The sequence below is a fragment of the Falco rusticolus genome, chromosome 1 (assembly GCF_015220075.1).
Source record: "Falco rusticolus isolate bFalRus1 chromosome 1, bFalRus1.pri, whole genome shotgun sequence".
NCBI lineage: Eukaryota > Metazoa > Chordata > Aves > Falconiformes > Falconidae > Falco > Falco rusticolus.
In genome coordinates, this window is record NC_051187.1 from 112,575,172 (window position 1) to 112,602,306 (window position 27,135).

Sequence of the window (27,135 nt, forward strand, 5' to 3'; positions counted from 1 at the left end):
CCCGGCCCGCCTGGCGCTGGCGCTGCCGCCACCGTCCCGTCTCCCCGCTCTGTTCCGCCGGCGGCGGCGGCCCGGCGCCACCGCCTCGGAGCGGGGAACGCAGCGCGGAGCAGGGGCGGCCGAAGCCGGCGTGGGGTCGGCGCTGCGGGCAGTCGGGCGGGCGGCGGCGGTGGCTGCGTGTCTATTCGGAGGTGCGTGGTAGCAATGGCGGCGGTGGGTGAGACTTTTCCTGTCAGCGGATCCGGCTGGTCCTGCCGGCGGGCGGTGGGGCTGCACCCCGCCCCGCCGCTGCGCCGTGGTGCGCCGGGCCGGGCCGGCGGGTAGCGCCGCGCCGCGCCATGGGGCTGCTGGAGCGCCTGCGGAAGGAGTGGTTCATCGTCGGGATCGTGCTGGTCATCGCGGTGGCGCGGCTAGAGCCCGCCGTCGGCGTCAAAGGGGGTGAGTGTGGCCGCTGCCCCGCCGGGGCTGGCTTGCCTCGGTAGTTCGGCGGTGTGGCGAGCGCCGGGCAGGGGCCCCGGAGCCGAAGCCCGGGCCCCCCTGGGGGGGCTGGCGGGACTTTGTCAGCTCCCCGGCGGCCGGCGCTGCCCCCCGCCGCGTTTGGGTCGTGCGGGCCGGAGCTGGGCCCCGGTACCGGCGGGGAGCGGGCGGCCGCGCAGCCGGGCGGTGGAGGCAGTCGGCAGTCCGCGGGTCCGTGGGCGGAGGGTGCCGGTCGCCCTGCTGCCGGGGGCGCCGAGGCATGGTGGGGCCCAGAAACTTTGAAGCGAGTTGCCCGGGGGGCGGCGGGGCTGGCGGGCACAGGGGGGTGGGCCGGGCCCCCTGTGCGCCCCTCGCCCTCCCGCCGCGCTCGCCGGTCACTTTCTCAGGTAGCCGAGGAGTAGTTCGAGGTGTGTTCCCGTGTGTAGCTTTGCTGGGCGCTGTGCCGGCTGCTGGGATAACAGCCTGCTCTTTTTTTTTTGATTAGTAGTAATGAGAAGTGGATAGCGGCTTACTTTGAACGTGCTCCTCCTAAACTAAAGACTTCAAAAACTCTTTAAGATGGGCCTGAAGCCCTTGCACTTCAGGGTGCGGATGTCTGCCATCTGTGAGCTTCCCGAGAGATGTAGCTTAATCTGTATTACAGTGTATATTGTGTTAAAATCCCAGGTGCTGTATCTCAGCCAGATAATTTTTTTCACTTTATAGCAACATATTTGCATTTTAAATATTTTTCTTTTAATTATTCCCTCATGAAAGATGAGGGAAAAGAGTGATTGTATGCAAAATGGTGTCAAATGTTAACCGTAAACAAATTGGAAGAAAGATCTGTCCTTTTCTAAGCAGTGAGGTCTTGTTTGCTTTTCGTAAGGAGAGCTGATGAAGTAACCGGTGTTATTTTAAAATCAACAGTGTATTTTTTAAGTATAAATGTGGGCAGCATCTTCTGATTAGTTTCTATTGTAACTTCAGTTCCAAATCTTCACAATTTTCAAAAATAAATTACATTTTATATGTACTTTTTTCTAACTGATTTAAAAGATTTAAGAAAAGGGATGTAGAACACTTGAACAAAATTCCTTCAGTAATTCCATGTTAGGGGAGGAAGAATCTAGCTGTGTTTCTATACGCATAGATTTTTTAAATTTTTTTCTTTCTTAACAGAGCTGAAGTTTGAGGATAGATAGCTTCTCAGCCAACCCCATCCCCCTGCCCTCCTTAGGTTCTGGGAAAAAAAAAAGTGATTTAAAAAATACAGCTCTGAACACTTGCTGTGGCCACTAAGGCTCTGGTACTTCATGGAGTTCAGGGTAGGCAAGTGCCTGCTGTGTGAGGATCTCTTCTAACATCTGTGTGCTCTTTTGCATAGGTGAATAGGATCCACTTGGGGCTTCTTCCAGGATCCATGCTGTTGTCCCTTTCTTGTTTGATTGTCATGCTAACTGTTAGCAGCAGTGTGGGAGATCCTTTTAACTAGAATAGGAGATAATTTTTTCCTCAGCTTACTTCCTGCATGGAAGCACTATGATGGAGTAGTTCGTTTAATTATCCTATTGCAAAGAGATGTCAGGCTTTGACATGATATTGTTCCCGGGTCAACTTGCTTGAAAAAACTTGCAAGCATTGATTGAAACGTGTGAGCACATGTTCCCCAAAGTGGTATCCCTCATCTACTCATTTTAAAACCAGAAAAAAAAAAAAAAAAAAAGGTGTGAAGGCGTGGGAAATATCAGCGTATGGGAAATCTTTAGTTTGTAATCTTCTAGCTGACAAAACCATATATTGTAATTTGCAGGGCCTTACTGAATGGTGTGGATGGTCCAGTGTCCATACCAGTGGAACATTGTGCCACAAATAACAAAGATTTGTGCTGTTGCCACCTTCGGGGCATAAGCCAAGCCCTTTTTGTGTGTTTTCCTATTTGATGAATGAGCCTATTTATTTCCTTTGTGAAAAGAGCTTTCCTGACCAGTTTTTTGCAGGAGAGATGAAGGGGATCTGTTCTGACCAGAGTTCCCAGTGTTCCATGAATGTGGTTGCTCTAGTAGTGGAGGTTTCTCCTGTGTAAAGGAGTTCAGGTAGCCCAGTGAAAAAACCTAAAATACACACACAGAGTCCTGGAGGAACCCTTATCTTAGCCAGACTAACTAACCCACTACCAGTCTGCCCAGTGTGTATATGCATGTACGTATATACTCTAATTTTCTAAAACATTAGAAAAATTTTATATATATAAAAGTATAGTTTTCTGTGTGACTACATATATAACTTTTCTGTTGTTTCCCCCCTCCCTCCAGCTGTTCAGCTAATGTGCCATAATTTTGCAATGAGCCATGTGCTTTGTTGCAACTTTAACTCTTGCATTTCCTGGCTTACTTTTACCTTATGCTTCATATGAGTGGTTTATTTTTTGTGTTTAACACAGAGTTTTAGTGTCTCATAAAGAGAGCCCTCTCTGAGAGTAGGGTTTGGGTTTAAATGACTAGAGATGCAAATTTGATTAGACTCAGTGTATGATCAAATCCCTCTAATTTAAGGATCATTGACCTTGTTCCAGTGTGACCATCAATGTATCATTCATCCAAGAGAGCAGAAAGGATCTTCTCTTCTGGAATGTTGAGTAAAGGCTTGCTTGTTTGCTGCTGCAGTTTTGCTCATGAAACTTGCTCTCGCTTGCAGAGTTAGCGTATTACTTTGGTCCTAAGTAGACTGCTAATATTTTCTTTATAATATAATAATTGGTTGAATGCTTGTGAAAAAATGAGTATATACATTTTGCGCTTAGTGGCCTCCAAAGGCAAAGTGTATTAAGAGAATTCATCATTTTTATAGGAGTGTAAAAAGTATTTTATTTTAATCTCCCTGGAAAAAAGTATATAAATATATACAAATGTAAGTCTTTAATATAGTGGAACCCTTAGAGGTGCAGGCATCTGCCCTTGCTGATCTTACTGCAGCAGTGTGTCTGAAATGCCTTACTGTAGGGCAGGAATGAACCATTTTGCCACAGCCCTGTTTTGGAGGAATAATGCAGAATTGTATTACCCCGAGGCAATCATTGCAAGGTACCATTTGGTTTCCTCTGTACAGGCAGCCAGACAGGTGTGTGTGTTGTGGTGGAAGAAGAGAGAGGTAGATACGTGAATGATATCAATGGCCCTGTGGAGGGAGCAGCTGATATTTTTATTTAAGTGTATAGTTTGAGTTTGCTGATGTTACAGGGGTACTCTGATGATAGAACTGTGAAAAATTACCCGTTTTCAAATTTCCAGAATTTACCTGTTAGTTCCCAGTGGCCTGTAATCACGGAAGCCAAATGTATATGACATCATGCTGCACTCTCCACTCAATGGTTTGCTTTTATTTAAAAATGAGTAGTGTGCTTTCTGTAACTTAATTGAAACCCTATTCTTCTTATTAGAGACTTTAATGATTAGTTTTGCTCCAGGTATTTTTCTAAGTATTCTCATTTACTTTGATGTAATATATGCATATCATTATCTCTGACTGTAGTTAATTTTGTTCTCTACGTCTATATTTTTTAGGACCGTTGAAACCAGAAATTACCATAACTTACATTGCTGTTTCAGCTATATTCTTTAACAGTGGACTCTCCTTAAAAACTGAGGTACTGTAATTTCTCATTGCTTCATTCTTGTTTTCCTTTAAAAAGTTTTGTGTTGCTTTTGATTTGAATGTAATTGCAATATTTAATTACTATGCTGCTGTTGTTGGGAGAACGGCTAACGAGAAGATAAAACTTGGACATTTATGGAATAACCCCTCCTTGATTTCAGATGATTCTTTGCAAAGTAATGGACATAATGAGAAGGAGAGTGGGAATAAATTTCACCCATCCATAGAGGCTGGGTTGCTTGACTTTTCAGGGCTTTGATTGAATGGAAGTGCTGAGCACAGTTTTGAGCTGGATGCTACATGCTGCATGTATCCCAAACCCAAAAGAGTGAGACCCAGGACCACATCAGCACCTGCCTTCTGCCACCCCTTCTGCGCCATGACTTCCCTGCTGCTCAGTTGAGATACAGGCCAGAAAACTGTCTGAATCCTAGGGCAGAACTTTGTAGGGATCTAGGCAGAGAGGGGCTATGTGGAGTCTCCATGACTGTGGGACACAAAGAGGTGTGAGCTCTCTGTGCCTCTTCATCTCACCTGCTGGTGTGCTCTCTTAAGTGAAACTGTTCAGGCTAGTCACTACAGGACTGATGCAAGCAAAGATCTGGTGGCTTTAAGTTACCACATTGGGTAGGCACAGGACAGACAGCATCCAGTGTCAACACAAAGGGGTTCCTCTGCAGAGACAGGGCCAATATACAGGTACAAAGTCTTGGCAATCTTTTTCTATAGGGTTTAGTTGTAGATGAGTGGACTTGAAGTGCCTGTGCTCTGCTGCATGTTGGAGACACTGATACTTGTTTCAAATTTTGTCACACATTTTTCAAAGAGGAATAATCTGGGAGTAAGAAGAGATGAAGAGGAGAACCTCTTAGTGATGTGTAAAGGAGATATGGAGAAAGGAAATGATGGCTACGTGCCGAGAAGAGAAGGAGCAGCCAGAGTTGACTTCAAACGCTGCATGCCTCTGCTAGTCTAGTTTCTTGATTCCTTTTACACTGTTGGCTGTGCTAACAAGTGATGTCATTCATATGTTGCATGCTACTAATGTGTAAAAGAATCATCATGATATTGTCCAGTTATCTTCTGGGCAAAGTAGGATTTGGGTGAACAGCAGTTGTTCAACATAAAAAATTTCTATGCCTGTATCATCGTTATAGTGATAAAACTTCAAATGGAGGTGATATTTGAATTGATGACAGTCCTTTCCTCCTGTGTCTGCTGGCATTTCTGGCACCAGGGCCTCTAGTTCTGCCAGGATATGGTGTAAATGAAGTGACGTAACTTTAGTCAATTCTATAGCAGCTATTTAGACCCTTGTGGTCTTATACGGAAGCAGGAAAAACCATGTTATCTGTTTGACTGGGACAGTAATTAATCCTAATGGAAATAGGCTGCAGAGAGGCACTTTGTTCCACAGAGGACCTGAAACACAAAGCCCGAGTAGTGCTAATGGAGTTGAGTTTTCTGTTTTCAGGGTTAGGAATCTTTGCATGTGTTGTGGCCGGAGCCAAAACACAGCACTGTACTAGCTACTAAGAAGAAAATTAACTCCATCCCAGCCGAAACCAGGACAGCACGCAGAGGATAAAACCTTGAAGCTTTGTATTTGTAAAGCAGCTGTGACTGAGGGTGAAATCCGTAGCATTATCAAAGTCTTGATTAGATTCTCAGTGCTAGTGTACCTCTAACTTTTCCCAGTTAAGGTGACATGACTGACAGGTTCCTGGGCAGTATGTCATGTCCTACTTTAAACTTAACTTCTTTTCATCTTTGGTTCTAAAAGCAATATATTGATGTAAATGAAGCTTTTATAGGTGGTGTAAGGTAGCGTGTCAAGGTAGCTCATCTCAAATTGTTTTGGAAGCATCAAGTTAGCTGGATGTACAGCACCAGTCCTTTATGTTCCATCAAGAAGTGAAGCCTTTTCTGAATTTCTGCTGTGGTGTTAGAAGATGAAGAGGAATTAAAACACTTCACTCATTGTACCTTGTGCTAATATTTTCAAAAACGTACATTAAAAACAATCCTTAAATGTGTTAGGAGGCCAGGTCATGATTTTATTAAAATGCTTTGGGGCATGTTTTAATTGTTTAAGGCACAACTGAAAGTTTGTATTATTAGTCAGTTAATCTATCTTTTTATTGGATTGCAATGTAAATAATTTCTGCTTTTGTCTTTATTAGTTCTTGACCTGTGTGTCAGCTGTTCTACCTTGGTTAATATATTAATTAGATTGAAACTTGTGTTTGGTATGCTTTGTGAAATGATGTTGTGTGAAAAAAATGTGTAAGTGTTAATGGAGGCCTTCTGATAAATCTGACAAAACATAGCTGATGCTTTTCTAAGGTTACACTTCTGGTTTTATTTGCTGTGAAAGCGCATGCTGAAAAGAATTTGCTAACATGCATTCAGAAAGCATTTTACAAAATAATTGGCAGCATTCAGGGAGAGCCTGCCTGTGTATGGCCTTGTTATGTTTTCAAATCTAGAGGTGACTGAGGTCCTGTTACATTTGTAGAAATAGTCTGTGTCCAGGAATTACAAGAACATTTGATTCCACCTTAATATAATGCTCTTTCAGTTTTCAGTGAGTAGTTAGCTTGCTCTTTTAAAGCAAATACTTCCTGTAGGGCCCCAGAAATTAAGTTACATACTTGAGTTATCCATTTCAATGAGGAATTTGGCAAGCCACTGAAAACAGTGTTTGCTCTGTGTGGGTATTTGCCCAGAGGAGTCCAGCTATGACCATCTGAGTGTGGCTGGATGGCAACAGGGACCCACACTGACCAGCGAGAAGCTAGGATAAGCTCCCTAAGGGGTCTGAAATACGGGGAAAGGCAAGGTAACCTGTTCCACCTGGTGTGCAGGAAGAGTTGTAACTAGCAGCTTCCAGTAACTTCTGAGACTTCTGCTTTTTTTGAGAGCTACAGTGACAGATGTATTTTGGGACAAGCCCTTGCAGATTGCTTAAAAAGGTGAAGGCTGTTTGCCTCTGTGTTTGTTCTATGATGATATGGTCTAAGGAATTCTAAAAGGCAATTGCTAGAGACATTTTAAAGGCAGTAATTTAGATCTGCAAAGACCGGCTCCACCAATACAGCATTCCTTCATGCACTAGGTTGGCTGTGTTGTAATCACCTTCCTTGTTCCCTGGAAGCTCTAACCAGTCTTTCTGAAATTTTTGTCTTGAATTTTGCTTTTGAAAGTATCACACAGGTTTTTTTCAAACCATCTGTTTTTAAGGTGTTTTCCAATTGTAAAAATACAAAACTAAAAGGGCACTTCTGTATGTGTGATGTGATGCCTTCGTAGATTGGTCCAGTAGGAAGTCTGGGGCTGGAGGTGACTTCGCAGGAAAGGAGTCAGAATTAGCAGCTTTGCTCAAAGAAGTCACTTGTTTTGGTTTTTTTCAATTGTATTATTTACTTTTAAAATGTACGCTTTTATGTAGGTGCCTTTTCTTCCTGCATTGGATGTATTTCTACTACTTAATTGTTTTTTATTTTTGCCTCTTTTTTTTGAGATCAGATGAGATAGTTCTATGGTGAAGCTATTCGTAATGCCATAGGTACTGTGACAGGTTATATGTGAAGAAGGCCCATTTTCCTCATGCGGAATGATACTAGCCTGCTTAAGAGCTTGCTTGATTTTTTTAAAAAAAGTTGTTTCATTCGGTTAACCAAGCCCTGAATGTAATGATACTTTCTTGGTAAAACTGGATCAAAATCTATTTTTCAAATCCACATTTTGTATAACTTTAAGAATAGGTTATGAACGGATGTGTATTTTTTTTTGTGGAAGGTTTTTTTTCCCCTAACCCAAACTTGGGAGATACTTTATTTGTGTTAAAAAAATGAACAGGGACACGGTGCTGAACTGCTAGTACTTCCAGATGTATAATTACATCAGTGTGGATTTGGATGGTTGAAAATGGGGTATTTGATTGTGTTTCATAAAAGTTCGCCTGTTTTGAATCTGAGGGAGCATGGTATTTGAAGATTGGCTGCTGCATTACTGTAGAAATGAACTTTTTTGTATTTTTTTTTAATGCGTCCTGGGGTGTCAGATAGCTGGAGAATCCTAGCATATTAGACATTGAATAAAAGTGCCATCAGCTTTTTTTTTACTGTTGCATTGTTTACTTGAAAAGAGTGCCAGTTATTTTGAGAGAGGGAAAGGAATTTTTGCTCTCAATCTGAGAGTTGAAATGAGCTGAAATGTACAAGGCTTTTTTCTTCTACTCAAAAACTGTGTAGAAGGTCCTTGGAGTGCCTGAAAAGAGGGAAATAGGGAGAAACAGAGCGAACTGAAGAGTTTATTGAGTAAGGATACTTGATCATCTCTCTGTAGTGCTCTTACACTGTTTAAAATTAAATTATTTTTTTTCCCTCAGTCTCTCGTGTTTTGCACTTTATTTCTCTGACTTTTATGGCTTAGCTGTTGTTAGTTTGTTATGGTCTTGGTATTCTTTCATTGCTGTTCTTCATCAGCTTAATTTTTTTCTATAAATTTCCTATCTGTTAATACAATAAATAATCAAAATGTGCTATAGATTACTTCACTTTTTATGTTTGTTGGTCTTCCCTTAAAAAAACCTCACCACAAATGAAGACTGTTTGTAATGTAAACATCCCATTTTCATGGTATAAATGGGAATCACAGTTTGTGGCTCTCTTTAGACTAAAGAAACCTGCAATCACATGGACACTGCAAGTTTCCCTTCCTCTTGATATCAGCAGTCAATAAACAGGCCGTCAGCATAGTTAACACAGGTTTTGAAGCAGTGATAAAGTGCTCAGGCTGCCTGCTGAAAAGCTACCCTTACAAGAGCTACACTATTACTGAAGTGGTGGACAATGCTTTTGGAAAAATGCCCAGAAGCAGACAGAGCTTTTATGCTCTCTAGATGTACTTCATTAGAAGAGGAGATCAGATGATCCCTAAAAAGGTGTCTTTTTGACATGCACTCTTTGTATTATAAAGATGATCCTAGCTTTAAAATCACAAACTGATCTTACTTCAGCTGTTATGATTGCAACTTCCTCTCTTCTTTTTTCTTTTGCAGGAGCTGACAAGTGCTTTGATGCATGTGAAACTACACCTTTTTGTCCAGATTTTTACCCTTGTGTTCTTCCCAACAGCAATATGGCTCTTTCTTCAGCTATTATCAATCACACCTATAAATGAATGGCTTTTAAAAGGGTATGTTTAAGCATAATGAGTGAACTATAATTGTAGCTGTCATCTTAAAGGGCTGCTTATCCTGCTGTGGGTGCTTTAAGACTTGTATTACAAACAGATTTTGCTGGTTGTTTTTGTGCTTCAGCACTTTGCTGTTTAAAACACTGTATGTGCACAAGATTATCCTTTCAGGAACCTGGTCTTGTTTTTAGAAAGTCTGGTCAGTTAGTTTCACATTTAGGAAGCTTGCAACAGGTTAGCTTTCTTTCACAAAACCCAGTTGAAGTGATGTGCTGGGTCTCAAGGACTATGAGGAGGAAAGAAAAGGAATGCTGAAGGAAAAACATAACTTGGTGGATAAAGACTGTATATGCCACGTACTGGTGTTCCATTCTGTTTTTAAACAGTCCGTATGGGGCACCTCTTGCCTGTGTCCAGACTGGGGTTCAGTATCTGCTCCTAGCTAAACTATATGGGGGGGGGGGGGGGGGGGCAAGAAAGTAAAGTTTTTGTAGGAGGACAACTTTGAGATGAGCAGAAGCTAAGTTACCATGAAAACAGTATGTTTTCAGTCTTTGGTGTATTCTGTCAAAGTACTGTGTGCTTCCAAAGCTGCATTGATGGTGTGGTAGTGATAGATGTTATGAAAAATCCAAAAAATGAAAAGCTTTTTTCAAAATCAAAGTTCAATACCTAGCACCATGCAGCTATACTGGAGTGTTTGAGTGCAAAAATCAATTCTTTTAGAAAACTACTTAAAGAATCCCCCATTGTTTCTTAACTGCTTGGTGAAACACTGCTTGGGGAGAGTTCCGGTCTTAAAATTTTAATGATAAAGCTGTTCATGTTTATGTTTTTACAAGGCCTGAACTTAAAAGAGCATTTTGTTTTGTTTGTAAGAGACTTCTCCAGGTGTGAAGTGGTCCAAATGATACTGAGAACCTGAAAATTGAGACATCATTTAAAAGTTAGCACTGTTTTGCTAAACAGCATTAGTACATTGAGGAAATAACAAGGTCCATCTGCATACACTGTATACAGTGTCTGTATGCACTTGGCTATTCGCAGTAAAGGTTATTCTTTAAAGTAAAACCATTGTGAAGGTTTTCTCAACTAGGACAGAGACATGACTTTCCACAGTAGCCAAAATTCCCTCCTAATCTGTATGAGTCTCAGTTTATGAAGTGCAACGTGCAAGATATTTTTGTTCCTTGCAGCACTTCCCATCCCTTATTTCCTATGACTTATGCCACTTTGGTTCTTAGTATTAAAGTGACGTGATCTGTTACATGCACAAATATATGTGTATGTATATACATACACACCTGTGAAACTGCATGTAAAACTACGTATGTATATATATTTTTAAAAAAAGCTCATGTGTGTATCTCTGTAAACGTGGAGCCTAAACCAGCCTTATTTTTCATGAAGGTGTGTCTGTGTATTACCAGTTTTAAGAGTCTGGTTTTTTGTTGTTTTTTTTTTTTTTTGAAATTGTGCTTTCTTGATAAATACTGCTATTCAGGATATGTTCAGGGCAGCAGGCGTGTGGCTCTGAAGGCATCCATTGCAAAGGGAGCCTGCTGGGAGCTGTACCTTCAGTGCTGTGTAGGTGAGAAGATACTGAACTTGGTCCTAATCGTAGGATAACACATTTTAAAGCAGGTACTCGCATATCCCTATGTGGGTATGTGAAAGAACAGCAAGGAGCCGACATGAGGAACTGTCTGTGCCTTGGCCGCTCTGTGTAACCAGAAGTTCATCCTAATGCCCTGCAGCTGTAGTTCTTACTCCCTAGAAACACTGAAGTACCCTAATGAAAACATGGGAACAAGACAGGCTTTGGCAAAGTTACTTCCTCGTCATGCATGTTTAGCACAGCTTATGAGCTGTGGGAGCTAGCAGGTAGTTCTCACAAAGGCCTGGAAAAATAGACATATGTACCCAAGGGCATGCAGCACCCTTTACACAGGGTGGCTCCCCGGGGGACTGTAGTTCTCCATTACTCTCTACACAAGGTTATACCTAAAGGACAGTGTCATGCCCACAGCCTATTTCCTGTCTTGCTTCAGAATGAATGGTAGATTATTATGTCCTCTATAATAGTCTGTTTTGCTGTAAATATTATTTGAGAGGCAGATTCAGGTGGTACCAGCTTTTCATCTGTGCGTCTACAGTTGTATTCTTCCTGCTCTTTCATGCCTGGGATGGTATTAGGAGGTTTGTTGCTTTGCAATTATTTTGAAATATATAAAACAGAGGCTAAACCGTCATCATCCCAAGCATCTTTTAAGTTAATTTTTTATTAGATGACTAGGTTTTGCATTGGCAGCGCCCCTTTGAAAAGGAGCATGAAGTGGGTTATTAATGTTTGCACAGATTCACCTCTTCTGCCACTCCTAGCATATAGCATTTACGGTACAGGTGGTAAGGCATGAGATACAAAGATCTGGTACAAGAATTGGCTTTGATAGTTCCGCATCTAAAATATGTGACTTTGGACCCTACTACTTTGTTGTCTGTAATGTATCAGCAGAACAGGTATTATTTATCGCTCTTCAGCAAGTGTTTGGACCTCTGGTGTTAGTGCATATAGTATGACCTGTACCAGTGGAACGTTTCAGTTCATTGGTTGTTACCTGTAGTAAGTAATCTGTTGGTCATTAGAGGAATTTGTATATCGGTAGTATTGTGTGTAGTTGGTACAAAGCAACAAAAATCTTCACAGGTGCATGTTTCAATACACCTTATTAAAAGTATTTCTGTTTAGTGTGTACCAGTCTTTTGTAGATAACTGTTTTCATAGGAAGAATATTAAAAACCATAGCTTGATAGTGATTTTTATTTTTTTTTTAATTCCAAATGTATTCTGTTAAATGTGAGAGGGTTAACAGAGCTTGTATTATTAAACTTTTCCCTTATAGTGTGGAATATCGCTGCCAGCTGAGATGAATGCCCTTGCACACATTTCATGCCTTTCTGGATAACTCTGAACTTAATCCACCCCTTATTAGTGCAGGTGAGAAGTTCAAGGAGCTGGCTGCCAAGAGACCACATAGAAGAGAGATAACAGTATCGCAACCGGTGTAGGGGATGGACATCAGACTCGCTACGTCTGCTGTATATTTTTGTATTTATTTCCAAACTTTTCAGTGTAGTTTTTTTCCTGTATTTCTTTTCTCTTCAAAATGAGCTTATCCTGCTAAGTGCTGACAACTCTCTGCTTCCATAGCTTATTTCAATGTAAGCTAAAGGTTCTGTATACTTCCAAGGTGGTGCTTGGCACTTTGTGATTGGATTTGTGTAATGCTTACATTGGTTGCCTCTTTCCTTTTCCACAGTGTCTGTAGCTGACAAACTGAATACCGTCATTGTCATTTACCTGTTTCTTCTGTTTAAGCTTTTTGTATATTTGCAGCGTATCAATTGCACTGTAATATGCTCCCTGTTGTTTGGATTTAATACTTCTTTTTGCTACAGCTTTTTGACACTGCGTTTCTTGGGAATGGACTAACACAGTTACAAGTGCAAAGTAGTTCACCACTAGTAACTGATTGTTCTGAACTAGAATACTGTCTCAAACTCCAATACTTGAAAACATATAGATTCCATACTTTTGGGGGTTTTGCAAAATATTGTGTCCCATACCTTATTGTTCTTTCGAAGTCAAAACAGTTGTTCTTCAGAAGCCCTATTTTACTTAGGCCCAAATTTAATTTTAAACTATTGTATAATGTTGTTGTTGTTTATAACTACACATTTTATCCAACTAATTTTTGTAATAATCAGTTTTTATGGACTGTCTTTGGAAACAAAGGAAACCTCACCATTTTTTCTTACTTTGCAACAGTATTTACTATATACATTGATAATTTTGCTACGCAATCAACAGAAAAAATGACTACAATAATGTGTATTTTAGACTTCTAAAATGCATGAGAAAGCTTTTGATGTTTTGATTAATGGAAGTCAGGTGATTTTACCAAGAAGTGAAAATATGCATAAAAATTAAACATTTGATGGGCTTTTAATGTTCAGGAAATCAAAAGCTCAATTGTGATTTTTCTTTTAAACCTTTTTTTTTTTAAGTAGGAGTTGATGAAAAACAAAGTGTAGTGGGAACCTGGAACAGTGAGCATGGTTCTTCTTACTCTTCTACTAAGCAGAAAATGTTTTTCTTGATGAACAGCTTTTCCAAGAAATAGAAGTTTAGTTCCTTATTTTTTTTTCCAAATAGCTATGCGTATCTCAAAACACACTACAAACTTTACTATATCAGGACTTGTGATGCAGTTATCTTTGTGATAATTGTAGATATCTTTGTGAACGTTTTAACAGTACTACAGATGGGGAAATGAAGTCACAGAGAAGTTAAGTGTGTGTATTTTTAAATGGTGGTGTGACTTCACTGTAGGGGTTGGTAAGAGATGGCATGGAAATAATGCCAGCTGGTGCAGGGCTGTAACTGTAATGCAAACTGATTGGGTTGCGCAGGTGATAAGATGATTGTTTCAACTCAGCTATTTGGTATTTTAAGGTTATAGGTTGCATAGTGTTTGCATTGTGTGAGGTATGTAACATTTCTTTTCATTGTTTTCAGCTTGCAGACAGTAGGCTGCATGCCACCTCCTGTGTCTTCTGCAGTAATTTTAACCAAAGCTGTTGGTGGAAATGAGGTGAGTTTTCGTTTTGGTTTTGAATGGTTTTTTTAAACAGAAATTCAAATATATGTTTATGATCAACTCATGTGGCAAAACACTGACTGCAATGTAGTTTGTAAAAAATTCTAGAATTAAAGCTTGGGTATCGTGTTGGTGTCAGACACGGGAAATAGTGGTGTTATCTGCTGGCATTGGTCAAACTGAAGCTGAGTTTTATGAGGTGGTAGGAAGTTTTCTGATATAAATTGGTGTTAGGAGATTTCTGCTTATTGCTGCACTGTAATTCCTAACAATATAATGATCATATGCTGTGTACTGGTTATCTCGCGGAACATTAGCTTTATGCTGAAGGTCTGCCCTTGCAGTGATTGTTTGGATGGTGTTTAGTATTAAGAGGCCCTCAAGCTTGAAGTTCCTCAAGCTTGAAGCTGCAAATGTAGCAAGAGAGGTGATGGAGACACAGACATCAATTAAAATCTTACGTTATTATTTGAGACTGCATGAAAGAAAAATTCTGGGAACATGGAGTTCTCTGACAGTAAGGCAATGCAAATTCCTCAACAGATAGGAAATGCCACAATTGAAATTGCTTGTGCAAACTAATTTTGGTCACATTATACTTCTGTCTTAAAACGGCATATGCTGATACAATTTTGGACTCTTTCTTTAGGCACAAAACACATGCTATTTTCAGGAAGACCAGTGTTTAGGAAATTAATCCAGGTGTGATATTAATGAGGTTGTTTCCTTTAGAACTGCTTCCTCATAACTGCTGAAGGTGGATGAGACCTAGTAGGTGAGGAAGGGAGAGGCTAACACTAAAAGAGCTTGGTTTTAAGGCTAGGGTTCTTGAGATGCTGTGCTGGAAGGTTAGAGCCAAATCTGAATTCAGCCATAGAGCTCTTGCACGAGGTTGGGTGAGTCACTTCAACCACATTTTTAAAATATGGCCATTAGTTGTGTACTTCTCATTTTCTGAGTTCAGACTCTTGGGACCGATTAATGTCAGCTTTGAAAAACACATGATAGCACTGAAATAGATTGAAGTTGTACTTTGTACTGACAAAGTGCTGTTTAATTGCTCTATCCTCTGAAGAGAGACCCAAAGCATTTCAAGTCAAGCATCTCTAATTACGGGCAATCCTGATGCACATTGCTGTCTCCCAGTTTGCTACCTGAAAAAGAGTCATAAATTTGGCTGATGGAGGTGCTGTGGAACAATTGGTATAAGGAAATAATTCAAGTACCTAATAGTGATCAACAGAGAAATGAAAAGTTTTCTAGTTACGATTCTAGATGTAGGTGCTGTAAATTATATAAAGATATCACATAGTGAACAGTGAGGATAAAATGAAGTATTGAATGAGTGCTTATTCAATGTTAGCACTGTCTGTCCTGTCCTTAGAACAAGGAAAAGATCCTCTGGAAACACATGGGGATATGGTTGGTTAGTTGAAGGCAGTATCATACAGCTTTCGTGTGCAGGAGGGAGAGAGTTGCTTTAGTTTCTTGACCATTAAAGTTCACTTTTTTTGTGGTAGTGTTCTTCTGGGGTGGTGGGAGTGTTCGTACTTTATACCGGCTGAAAAATGGAAACTTTCTGTCATGTGAGGCTTGTGTAAGTAATTGTATAAATCGCTGACAAAGTAAGGTTGAACCTCTAATTCTGTATCAAACTGGTATTGGAGGAGTGTAAAAATGCATACCTAGTGATTTTTACAGATAGTTGCTGACAGTGAATCAAGAATTAGGTTTTGGGATTTGAAAGTTCTCAGTCAGGCTCTAGGAACATACGCAAAAGAGAAACACGCTTTAAACATGCTCAGTGTAGACAAAGTATGTGGCAAATTTATTGCCAAACATCAGCAAGTTTCCAACGCAAACGTATTTTTGGAGTTTGATGCTTCTGTGTCATTCAGACTACTGTTAATTTTTCTTCTGAAAAACAGCAAATCACATCCCTCGTGCTAAGGGAGAAGACCCTCTCACATCTCCTCACCAAATTTCCTTAAGCTGTGACTGATGTATTTCTTTTTCTGACATAAGCAGAACAATGCATTTTTTCCCATTTAAATGTAAATCCATTCTGATAAGTGAAGAATTTAAACCTGGGAGTCAACTGGAAATATAAGTGTTTGTACTGTGAGAGCATTTGTTCATAATAATGTCTCTTAAACCACTTTTGCCTCGTCAAGCATGTATCCCTTACCTGGAGAAATTGATTTGTCTGAGGGTGTATCTACACTGCATAATGTAATATGAAGATAAATGAGCTTGCTCAGAAGCAATACAGTGAAGAAGCTCCACATGAACTAATTAGTCTGAGAAGTGTCCTGCTGCTGTAGAATACAGGCACACCCTCAATAAGTGCTCTGAAAACCTCTTTGGGTTTCTTGAAACACAGCATATGAGAGCTGTGGTAGTTGACGGTAGTACGACAGTATAGAGGGTTTCTGGTTTTCCTTACCCAAGTAGGAGTGATTGTTGAATGTCAGCTTGGACTTGGGTTTTTCTCAAAGGAGTATCAGGCTCTATGCCATGACTTGCCTGGGGCTGAGGAAACACAGATTCTATTTTTAGCTGTGTCATTTACTTGTTGGGTAAAAGTGGGGTGTCATGTCTCTGGGGTTAGCAGTAATGGGTAATGGCAACTTTGAAGTGTTTGAAGATCAGTGCTGAAAAGCCTTACCTAAGAGCTGTATTTTATTGTTCTGGGACAGGGTTATTAAGTGTTTGGTCAAGTGCTTGGAGAGTCATTAGAAGCTACTTGGATGGGGGATTTTGCTGCGTATCAGTTGGAAAATTCAGTTGTAAGATGATAAAAGGAAGAAACTTTTTTTAGTATTTCAAGAATCTGTTTTTTTAATTGATAAATGCCTGAGGGCAGAAAATAAAATGTTCTGCTTTTGTTGGCTGAGGAAGGTGTGGCCAAAGCTGATACTAAGAATTCTGATTAAACTGTGCTCCTCACTGAAGTTAATGTTCTGGGATTGTGAGTATAAATTCAGGTAAGTTAAACTTTATTATTTAACTGTCCCTGTTTAATAGCAACTACACAATCTACCAATGTTTATTTTCCCAATGGTTGAAACACATAGTATATCAAAAAAAGTGTATCTCAGCTTTAAGTTCTCTTTATCCGTGTATAAGAATAGAACAGCAGAACAGTTACTCAAGAGTGCAAATATAAAATTGTCCAAAGCAAACCCAAGTCTTCTTCCTATACATCATTTGATCACCAACCCTGTGATCTATTATACTTTCAAATTTCTAGTCTTAGTGTCTGTTAGGTGTGCCTTCCAAACTCTACCACGTTAGCCATTTGCCTGGTAGGTGATCAGGTGGAGGCTGGTTTTGATGGTTGGGGTATTCCAGAGGAAATCAATCTTTATCAGAAGCCCTTTGTCAGCAGTAGCCTTCTATTAATAAGGGAAGATGATCAAGATCAAGACATTTAGCACCTTTGCTTGTTGTATCTGTGGCATTATAGTGGGTGGAAGCATTATAAAAGGCTTCCAAGTCTTTTGGTGTTTAAGGGTGAAAATTGACATCTTCACTTAGCTCTGATGTGTGAGTTGGTGGCTTGTTTTAGATGACTGGAGAGAGCCTTCTTCACAAGTCCTAGGGATTATAGAGAGGAAAAGATCCTTGTCACTTTATAAGAAAGACATGGAGAGACAGCAAAGAGATTGTCAGGCTGAAAGCCAGTAGCAGTTTTTATAGGTGTATTGGATTTTTTTTTTGCCATAATCAATGGAGGAGATATCCGGTGTTGACATCAACAGAGTGGAAGAACAAAGGATTCTAGCTGCAAAGAAAATAATGGAGTGACTAGTTCTGTCTCAGTATTTCTTGTTACACGAGACTTAAGACAGACTTTTCAAATCTCATTTTCTTACATACTGCCATTGATGGTAGTGGTGGCAGCAGAGGTGTTTAGCTGTTCAAGACAGTGTTTCTGTATTGCTTAAGAATAACGTGTGTGCTAGTAGTGTTATAGGTACCGTGTTCTGAAAATATCTGATATGTGGCATTGTAAGATACTTACCTGTGGTTGTTGGAAGAAGGTATGGTGGAGATCAAAACCGCTGTCCAAAGATGAGCCTATATAATTCAGACTAGCTGGTATCGTTCTATCCAGAGAGGTGTTGGCTAATGTAAGTGGTATGGAGGAAAACTCTCTGTGCTTTCTGAAAATCTGGGCTTTTGAAGGAGAGGAAGATTTATGGCTATTCTGTCTTTTGTTTTGGTGGAAGTAGCAGTTCTTGATGTGATGAGCAGAAATACGACTTGTCTAGTAAGGCTACAAATTCACACCTATTGACTTTGTGACCCATTCCTAGTTTTTTTCAGCTCCTCTCCCTGGTTTCTGTATGATGTGTGGTTTGTTCTCTCAGCTGCCTTTCAACTCTTATTTCTTTTCTCTTTTTCACCCTCTTCACCCTGATTTTTCCATCATTCCTCTTGTGATCTCTTCCTGTATGGTGTTACTTTCATTAACCCTGTAAACAGCTTTCTAAACCAGCCTATTCCTAGCTTTTGTTGCAAATGCATTTAGTTCATCAGCAAAGCCAGTTTCTAGTACTGAATGTGATTTTATGGATGAAGGCCCCAGGTGAACAAAAAAATGTTCACATGTACACCAGCAAAAAGTAAGGAGGGAGCACCATGAGAAATCAAAATCTAATTTTTAATTTGATTGTATTTTCTCAATTATTTAATTGTTTCTGTCATCAGTAACACTGATGAAGTCTCTTGATTTGTGAGGAGGACAGTCCATGTAGTAAAAAAAAAGTTGGAGTGAAAACCAGGTCTCACTTTTGTTTTTTGCTCTTTTTGAGTCGTGAAGGGTCAGGATTTTAGTGACGTTGTTGCGTCTGACAGCACAGAAGGCTTTTCTGTGTCATTTTTTTTCCAAAATTCTTGTAGTTCTTCAGTGAAATTATAAACCCCAATTCTTTAAAAGTTGGCTTCTAACTGTGCATTTCTGCGAGAGACAGACAAATAAATACATCAGCATTTCAAGGTGCTGTAAAGACAAACCTATTAAAAGCTTGGAGATCCTCAAACAGAAGTGCTGTGGAGGTGCTGGATATTACTACAAAGTATTCAGATGGCAAATGTCATACTCTTCTTAAGAATCAAAGTAATGAAGAAGAGAGATTGAAAATTAGATCTATAAGTCTATTATCAGTTTGGGAGAAAAACAATTTGTGATGACTTTTATGGCAGCTTAATGACATATTTTTGAAAAGTGTAACATAATAGGCAAGAGCTGTGATAGAATTGTACAGATAAATCGTGGCAGACAGTTCATTTTATTGAAGAATACTTGTGGCTATTTTGCTATCTCATACACAACAAAAACATTGAGGTTTTTTTGTTCAGTTAAGCTGTAGCTTGTACAAAACCTCATAATCAAGGTGCTGGGTGGGTTGGTTTTTTTGGCAAGTTTTGTGTGGATCTGCTGTGCCTTTTGTAAAATGTGTTGCATATGCAAGGCAAGATTTTGAAATATGAAATAGACTAATGAAGAAAGCGAGAATGGTATTTACAAAGTAAGATAGAAAGTAAAGAAAGAGTTCTAGTATTGATTTTTAGATTTGTTTTTTGAAGCAGATGTAGAACATAAAACCAAATATAAACTTGCAAGGTCTACAGCTAGCCTTTCTGGAAAAGAATCAAGGAAGAGTAGTAACATTTTGCCAACAAATTATATAAAATAGTTTAAACTGATATTTTAAAACAAAGGGCATATGCATACTCACTGAGAAATGATCACTGGAAAATTCCATTTGTGAGTGGTGTGTTTTTGATTTTGGCTGGTGGGTTTTTTGTTTTTTTTTTAAGTAAAAACAAAAAAGTGAACCCTAACACTACTGTAAAGTCACAGGAAAGGTATTGATTTATCTAAAAATACCTGAAGTTCTTTGAACTGTGTATACATGTACATTAACCTTTTTACAAACAAAATAAAATGAATAAAAAGAAGTACAAGCTCTAATGGTTTGAGATTCATACACTGATGCACTAGTGTACCAAGAGTGTTTACCCTTGGAAGGTAACACATGAACATTACGAAACAAAATCGTTTAAGATCTTCAAATAAACTATATGTCATGATGTGTAGTTGTCTACTATAATACAGTTTTCTCTTCTCTAAAAATAAGTACAATTTTACAGTAGTATTGTCTAAAATTTGAATTCCAAATTGCATTTAAAATATACATTTTTTTAGGTTTGTTTATGGAAGGGTAAGTAATTTCATTCTATTGTTTTTAAATTTGATACTGTAAAAGGAAAAACCTATAATGAAAATGTGTTTTTATTTCCTAAGCAATAAATTTTGTCTGCCTACACAGATTAAACAGTTCTAAATGAAATTGTAACTAATTCTACCATTACATACAGCACTGAAGTCTCTGGGAAATGTATGTGGGTGTCAGAGGACAGATTTAGGGAAGATATCTGTACTTCACATGTACAAATATAAAGAATTAACTGTGTCAGCATAAGCCTTGTATGTACATAGGAGCTGTTGTGCTATTAAATTCACCCACTCTATTCTAGTATTACAGTCTAATTTTTTATGTATCCTAAGAGTTTACTTTTCTTCTATCATTACTGTGCTTGGAGCAGATGGTTTTTATTGAAGTATTTATTGATACTTAGGGTTTTTTCCTTCCCTGAGTGGTGAGTGCATTTTATATCCATCAATGCATAGGAGTAGCCCAAATTATTACTTACAATATGAATTTCATCACTATAATGTGTCCCAGTCACGCAGCTCCATTAGATATCTCTAGAGTTCCTTATTGTCTTCTCAAGTCTTCTATAACCGAAAGCAATTGTGGAATCTTCTGGGCTTCTTCCCTCTCTCACTGTTCTGCTTTCATTTATCACTACCAGTTCTAATACAGATTCACTACTAAAACTGTTTAGAATGGAAGGGATTTTCAAAGGCATTAATCTCTGCTTTTAGTTCTATAGGAGCAAGTTCAGGCAAACAGTGAGGGTTCTAAGTCCCCGTATTTGAACACTTCACCTCCAGATTCCTTACTTAGCTTGTATGAAGTTTCAGATTCTCCCAAGACCTTTGAAAAGCAGCTGATTTACTAACCTAAGGTGTTGAGGTTGAGTTGACTTGGATGAAGTAAAATCTTTGAATCACCTGGTTTACAGTACCTCTAACTCAGGGTCTTTCTTATGGCTCATAAGGTATCCAGGGAAAAAGCCACTCTCCTGCACTTGTTGGAGTGTAAGAGATTTAATTTATGTTCTTGCACTGCCCTAACCTCTTTAACTGCACAACTTTATGTACTGTTAAGATGTATGATCCAGAACTTGCGGTTCTGTGCATGTTTAGCTTTCCCAAATCTGGGGTGCTTGTAGCAGCTCTGCCATAATCTAGAATGTTGTAAAATTGCCAGTTTAAATTATGCTAAACTACTTGGGCTGTGGCTGGAATCTACCTGAAATCATTGTAGCCTTGTTACAGCCTTTTTACAGCAATGTTTGCCCACTGTCTTAGATCTGACTTTGTAACCAGAGTGTTCTCAGAGGCTTTGCTGTTGCTATTCTACAGTGCTTGGCTGGAGACATCAGTTTTTTGTCTGCTGTGGGATGTTCAGTGACTCTGAAAGCTGTTTGTGGCATAAAGAAGCCAGGACAGAAGAGGACTCTTGCTCTCGTGCTTGCAAAAGTGGCGTTTAAAGCAAGGTGGTTTTGTATTTGTCTTGGTCTGCAGGTTAATTCAGTGTAAAACTATAGTGTGCAAGAGCTTCCTTTATTTAGCAGGGAGTGCTGTATGAAATGCATTGCATATGCAAAGCATGCATTTTTTTAAACTATTTGAACAAATCATTAATACTTCTATTAAAATATTTGTGGAGAGTGGAGTCTACTGCCCCACTAAAATTCAGCTACTGTACTCTGATGTTTAATCTTTACAGCTGTTTGAAAGAGAGAATGCAGATATTTTACTAGCAAGGGAGGTGTTACCCAGTCTCTCTACCTCAGTCTTTGAAAAGAAAGGTTATCTTTTGGAGAGCAGCGGAGACTGGAAATATTATTCTGAAGGTGACAGCTTCAAAAAGTTACAAGTGGTTTGTTTGCAGTGGAGTGTTTTATGCAGTCTTCATTCCATTGAATGCCTGCACGATGCCAGTGTTCAGCTGTGTAAGGGCTGTTTTCTAATGGCTTGATTTTGGCAGAGCAGTGTAGTTAGTTGTCTACTGGCACCAAAACCCAGTGAAACACAGTTCTGGTTCTGCTGTCCCTCACCCATTTGCTTACAAAGCAAATGCTAATTTAATGTTAATTTTAATAGTAACAGAATGATTATGCAATAATCATTGCATATGTTAAGATTGGTGTTAAATCAGCAGAATGGAAACTATTCAGCTTTGTCCGCTGCTTGTAGGCAGTTTATTTTCTACCATGAACAATAAAGATGGTTCCTTTGACATCTGTTCATGTGTTCACCTGTCTCTGTGGACCCCTTGCACAAAGGGATACTGCTCCAAATGGTTTAGCATGGCTGTTGGTGGGCCCTGCGTTGTGACTAGGAGTGAAAACATGTATTTTATAAAACCAGCAAAAGATAATATGCAACAATATTGATTGTCAAAAATGGAATTAATTCAGTATTTCTTTCTAAAAAGAACCTTTGGAATGATGATGTGTAAAGCATTGCTAACATTTTGATATCTGAAGAATACTTTATACGTTTGACTGTTGGCAGCTCACTGCAGAGAAATCAAAATTAAACATGTCTATTGAGAATACAAAATGCCCTTTAGGAGTGTCTTCGGTGGATTTACTCAAGGATAGCATTACTGTTCTTGAAATGTGCCAGTTCTGAACACTGGCTTGTAAAGAGATAATGTTACCTTGTTTCTCCTTTCTTAAATTTGTCCTTTGTGTGTTAAAATCAAAGCTTCAGAGTATTTCACTTGGTAAAGTTTGGGGTTTTTTTTCTATCCAAGCACATTTTTTTCTGGTGTGAATATATCTGCTTAGTGGCTACTGATGTAGGAAAGAAAACTATCAGGCTTGCAACGTTAATAGTTCTAGAATTTATTTTCTTTAGCTCTCTTTTTGGGTGTGCAATACAAAGTCCTGATTTGTGGAAATCATAGCTGTAAAACATGAGGCAGGTATTTCAGTTAAAATTACTATTGTCTTTAATTCTTTTTCAAGAAAATTAAATTGACTTTATTGTCCTTTTTTCCTCATTATGATTATGAGAGAACATTGTGAAGGTTTTTGTCTTCTGAATTGTTTGTCAAATGATTATATTCAATGCATGTTAAGAAAACGTGTTTTGCATTCTATGAGGAAAACCTCATTTGTGTGAAGAGGCAGAACAAATTTCTAGATTCCTTTATATAAATAAGAATAAACAAGCCCATATTTATTTAAAATGTTTTTATAGAAATCTTATGAGAAGATAGAATATTTTAGAAGTGTTTCCCAGTTTGTAGTATTCTTTTTTTTACTTTTTTTACTTTTTTTTCACTTGTTAGAGCATTTGGCAAAAAATGGGAGAGCAGTAGAGCAGCAAATTTTCTCTGATTTCAAAGGATTATTTAGGCTCCAGTTTCTGGAAAACATTGGCCCTATGACAAGATCTGAAAACAGCATACTGCTGGTAAACTGTTTCTGGACATGCTGAAGAAAAGCCGCATGCCTCCTGGGAACCCTTTTTCAGACATGCAGTCCCCACAGCCGGGTGCCTTCCTGCTCAGCTAGGATTTTTACCGGCGTTCCCTTGTGCCTGTGGCCTTTTCTGTCTGAAATCTGCTACTTCTCCTGCTACTTCTAAATTATCAAGGATAGAGGGGAAACGGCACCCCTTGGAATACCTGTAGCAGAGGCTTAAACTCCTGTATTTGCATGGGAAGTCCCTATGAGAAGGTGGTAGTGCTCAAGAAAATTTGAGGGGCAGGAGACTTGCAAAGGAGAATTCGTTAGTGCATTCGCTCTACTGTGGGTGCCCTGAAAGCACAACAGCCCCTGGTTATCCATCTGTGTGGTGGGGAGAAGTTTTACCACTAAATACATCCCCACCATAAGCTGCATTTCCAGATTGTTTGCTTTGCTGGTGTTGTGGGTCCTCTTGCCACCCTCACCTTAACTACTGAAGGTCTGCACTGCTTGCCTCTCGGAATCCTGCCCTGCCTGGGGCCCTTGTAAGCATCCCCAGGGAGTTGGCACCAACTGCCTGGCGGCTCTGTGAGACAGCATGAAGCAATGTTGATGTGGGAACTGGTAGGAGCCACGGTCACGCTTGGCAGTATGTTATCATTGGTTGATGTGCACTTTTAACACTCTGAGGCAGTAGCTATGTACTTTTTGACTAGGGCTGCAAGGCAGTGCTTGAATTTAAGGTAAATAACGTTTCTGAAGGAATTTTCCCTAAGATTCAAGGGAACAAACACCTTGTCATATATTGAGTTGGATACAGTAGTTCTGACTTAATCTATTTTTAATGGTAAAGGGTTGTTTAGTAAGAAGTACATGAGCAAACAAAGCAGGTAGTGTATTTATCAGCAATGTCAACAGCCATAAACTAACTAGGTGTAGTCTAATGCAGCAGTTCTGGTAATTATATGGCACACAAACTAAAGAGAATATTAGTGTGCTTGAACTGAATTGTGTTTCAGCTGGTAAGTCCAGAGCAACACAGTATATTTCCTGAATTACTTTGCCAATTTACATATGCTACTACTTCCACGAACTTTTGAAACTCCCTGTTCTAGCAGATATTGTGGATTATTGCAGCAAGATACCCAAAACGTTGAATTTCTAGTGTGTGGATGACTTTGCTTAGCTAGATCTTTTTGTTGTAGTATTTTGTAATGATCTAAGTTAATTTTGTTTGTTAATATTGTTGCAAAATATCTGTAATGTATACAGGGATCTATACTTTGATACATACTGTGTGAGTGTTTCAGCTCCAACTGCATATCCAAAACCTTTTAAAAAGAAATCTCAATGAGCCCCATGGGGCAAAGTAAATTATTACATGTGGTGAACTCTTAAGTCATAGACCAAGGTCATGGCAGTGAGAGTGTATTTCAAAAAGGTTTTATCTGTGCTTGGAAAGCAAATGAAATCTCTCATCATTAACTTTAGAATTATAGTTATAAGAGGATTTTCACTAGAGGTGAAAGATCAAGTTCATGGCGGACATAATGGAGTCTGAAAAGTTATTTCTCAGACATAATACTGGGGCATGAAACATTCACTGAGGTTTTCGCATTATTGATGGGGAGTTTACAGCCTCTAATCCAGATACAGAAGATGAGAATCATTGTGATTATTGCTATCTATTGTGGCTTTATTTCAACCTTTAGATGGAAAAAAAAAACCCTCTTTTTTTTTTGTAATGCTGTAAAGACTTTTAGAAAAAAATCCTAGCTTTTCAGCTGTGTCAGGTTTTGTCATAGGATACAAATAATCCCTTTCTTAGTTAATAACAATAATCCTTTTATAGAAATGTAATTTAGTAAACCTGAATGATCTTCAGTCCCTAATGAATTAATCAAAGCACATGTGTGTGCAGTGATGTTGCGTCTCTGTCCGTGTTTGTTGATAGTTCACATAAACCAGAAAGAACAAATTTTGAAGGGAAATGGGGCAGAAAAGCGTAAGTGGAACTAAGGTTTTTAGTGACCTAGACTATTATCCTGTCAGCAGAAACGGATATTTATTTGTCTGTTTATTCAACAGACTTTTTACATTTTACTGGACTTTGCATGTGTGCATACATGCATTTCAGCGGTACCAATGAGCAGTAGAAATGTGCTCAATAGTAGAGAGTCTGAACTCTGTGCTTGCGTTTTGGGAATGGTTTTGCAAATATCTCTGCCAGTGACAGCACTTGCTTGTTCACAGAGTTTACAGTGCTCAATCTGCTTGTAGAAGCGTTGAGATTTGCCAGTTATGTACTGCATTTCAAAGTAGAGTATTAAAACAAGCACTGGCAAAACCAAATCCTTTCATATTTGTGCTTTCACTGTCATGAAGGTTATTACATTTACAGGAAAGTTTCAGCTGTTGTGATTTTATTCAGAAGAGTCCGTTTAGTCCTGTTTTCATGCCATTTCTAAGTAAAACTTAAGGTTTTGGGGTTTTGTTTTCTTAATGCTTCCATCTACTTTAAGAAGTGATGTTTGTTAAAATGTGCATTTGTTTCCTGAGTTACAACTACAAATAGCAAATACGTAGGCATTTCTGGCAAGTGATATTTTAATTTCTTTGAAAATATAAAAAATATGAACTGATACAACAGTAAGAAAATTCTATAACTGGAACTAGAGAAAGTCAGCTCTAAGAATGGCTGTCAGGTTTTTTTATTCTACTTAAGCAAAGTAGTTTGTTTCAAAATGAACATGTTTTTAGGGAAACTTCATACACTCAATGTATATGATTTCTTAAAAGTCCTATGAGAAGAGGAAGCATAAGCTGTATTGATAAGTTACCTGTAAGTCAAGAAATGACAACATTAAAGTTGGGCATAAAATCTCAGTTTTGATCTATGGATATGTTTTATGCTTCTGTTTTAAAATGGCATGTGAACATGCAATTTAGAAAATGCATCCTATGACTTTTTTTTTCTGTAATGTTAATATCATATGTGTTATCCCAGAAATACTTGCTGTACTTTCATTATCCAAATGGTCCAGAATATCTGTATTGAGTGAGACTTTCTATATAGGTTATGTTCTCTAAGGTGTATATTTCAATAATTTAGTCAATGGCCTCTTTTACACATTTTCTCCTCAATGAGCAGTGCAATCTCTTTTGTACAGTTGTGAGGCATTTCTATTTCTAAGCGTAGTCACAAATGTCTGTGACCTATGATACTAGGACATTTTTGCTATTCATACCACCTTTGTTGATGATTTCTGCATGACTTGATTCTCTGCAATTTATGATCTGAGAAGCTCAGAACAATAGATATTATTTGTAAGTATGGAATACCCAGAAAAACAGGCAGTATTGTAAAGTGCTGTCCTCAAATACTTCTGAAAATGAGTCACTCCAAGGCATCTCTGCTTCATAAGGGGGCCACTCTCATGACCCCTTGAGTCACAAATGCCTATGTTGTTACATCTAGGTTTTTGAACTTTCCAAATACTCCTAGCAGATAAAACTCAAGTGTAGTTATCTTCTG

The 27,135-nt window shown here is 39.0% G+C and overlaps 1 protein-coding gene across 9 annotated transcripts in view; it reads left to right on the forward strand.

Annotated features, from left to right (window-relative positions):
• Positions 1–221: 221 nt before the first annotated feature.
• The window catches only part of SLC10A7 (solute carrier family 10 member 7), a 153,619-nt gene continuing 126,705 nt past the window's right edge, over positions 222–27,135 (forward strand). For 2 of the 9 annotated variants that reach the window (XM_037396573.1, XM_037396582.1), the window contains exons 1-4: positions 228–438; positions 4,020–4,102; positions 9,176–9,312; positions 13,892–13,967. In XM_037396573.1, coding sequence (XP_037252470.1) covers positions 339–438; positions 4,020–4,102; positions 9,176–9,312; positions 13,892–13,967 — 396 coding nt within the window. In that variant the 5' untranslated portion in view covers positions 228–338. Of the gene's footprint in view, positions 439–3,031; positions 3,095–4,019; positions 4,103–9,175; positions 9,313–13,891; positions 13,968–16,874; positions 16,962–27,135 lie in introns of those variants that run through there. The other 7 variants (XM_037396538.1, XM_037396549.1, XM_037396612.1 and 4 more) reach the window with 5 other exon arrangements.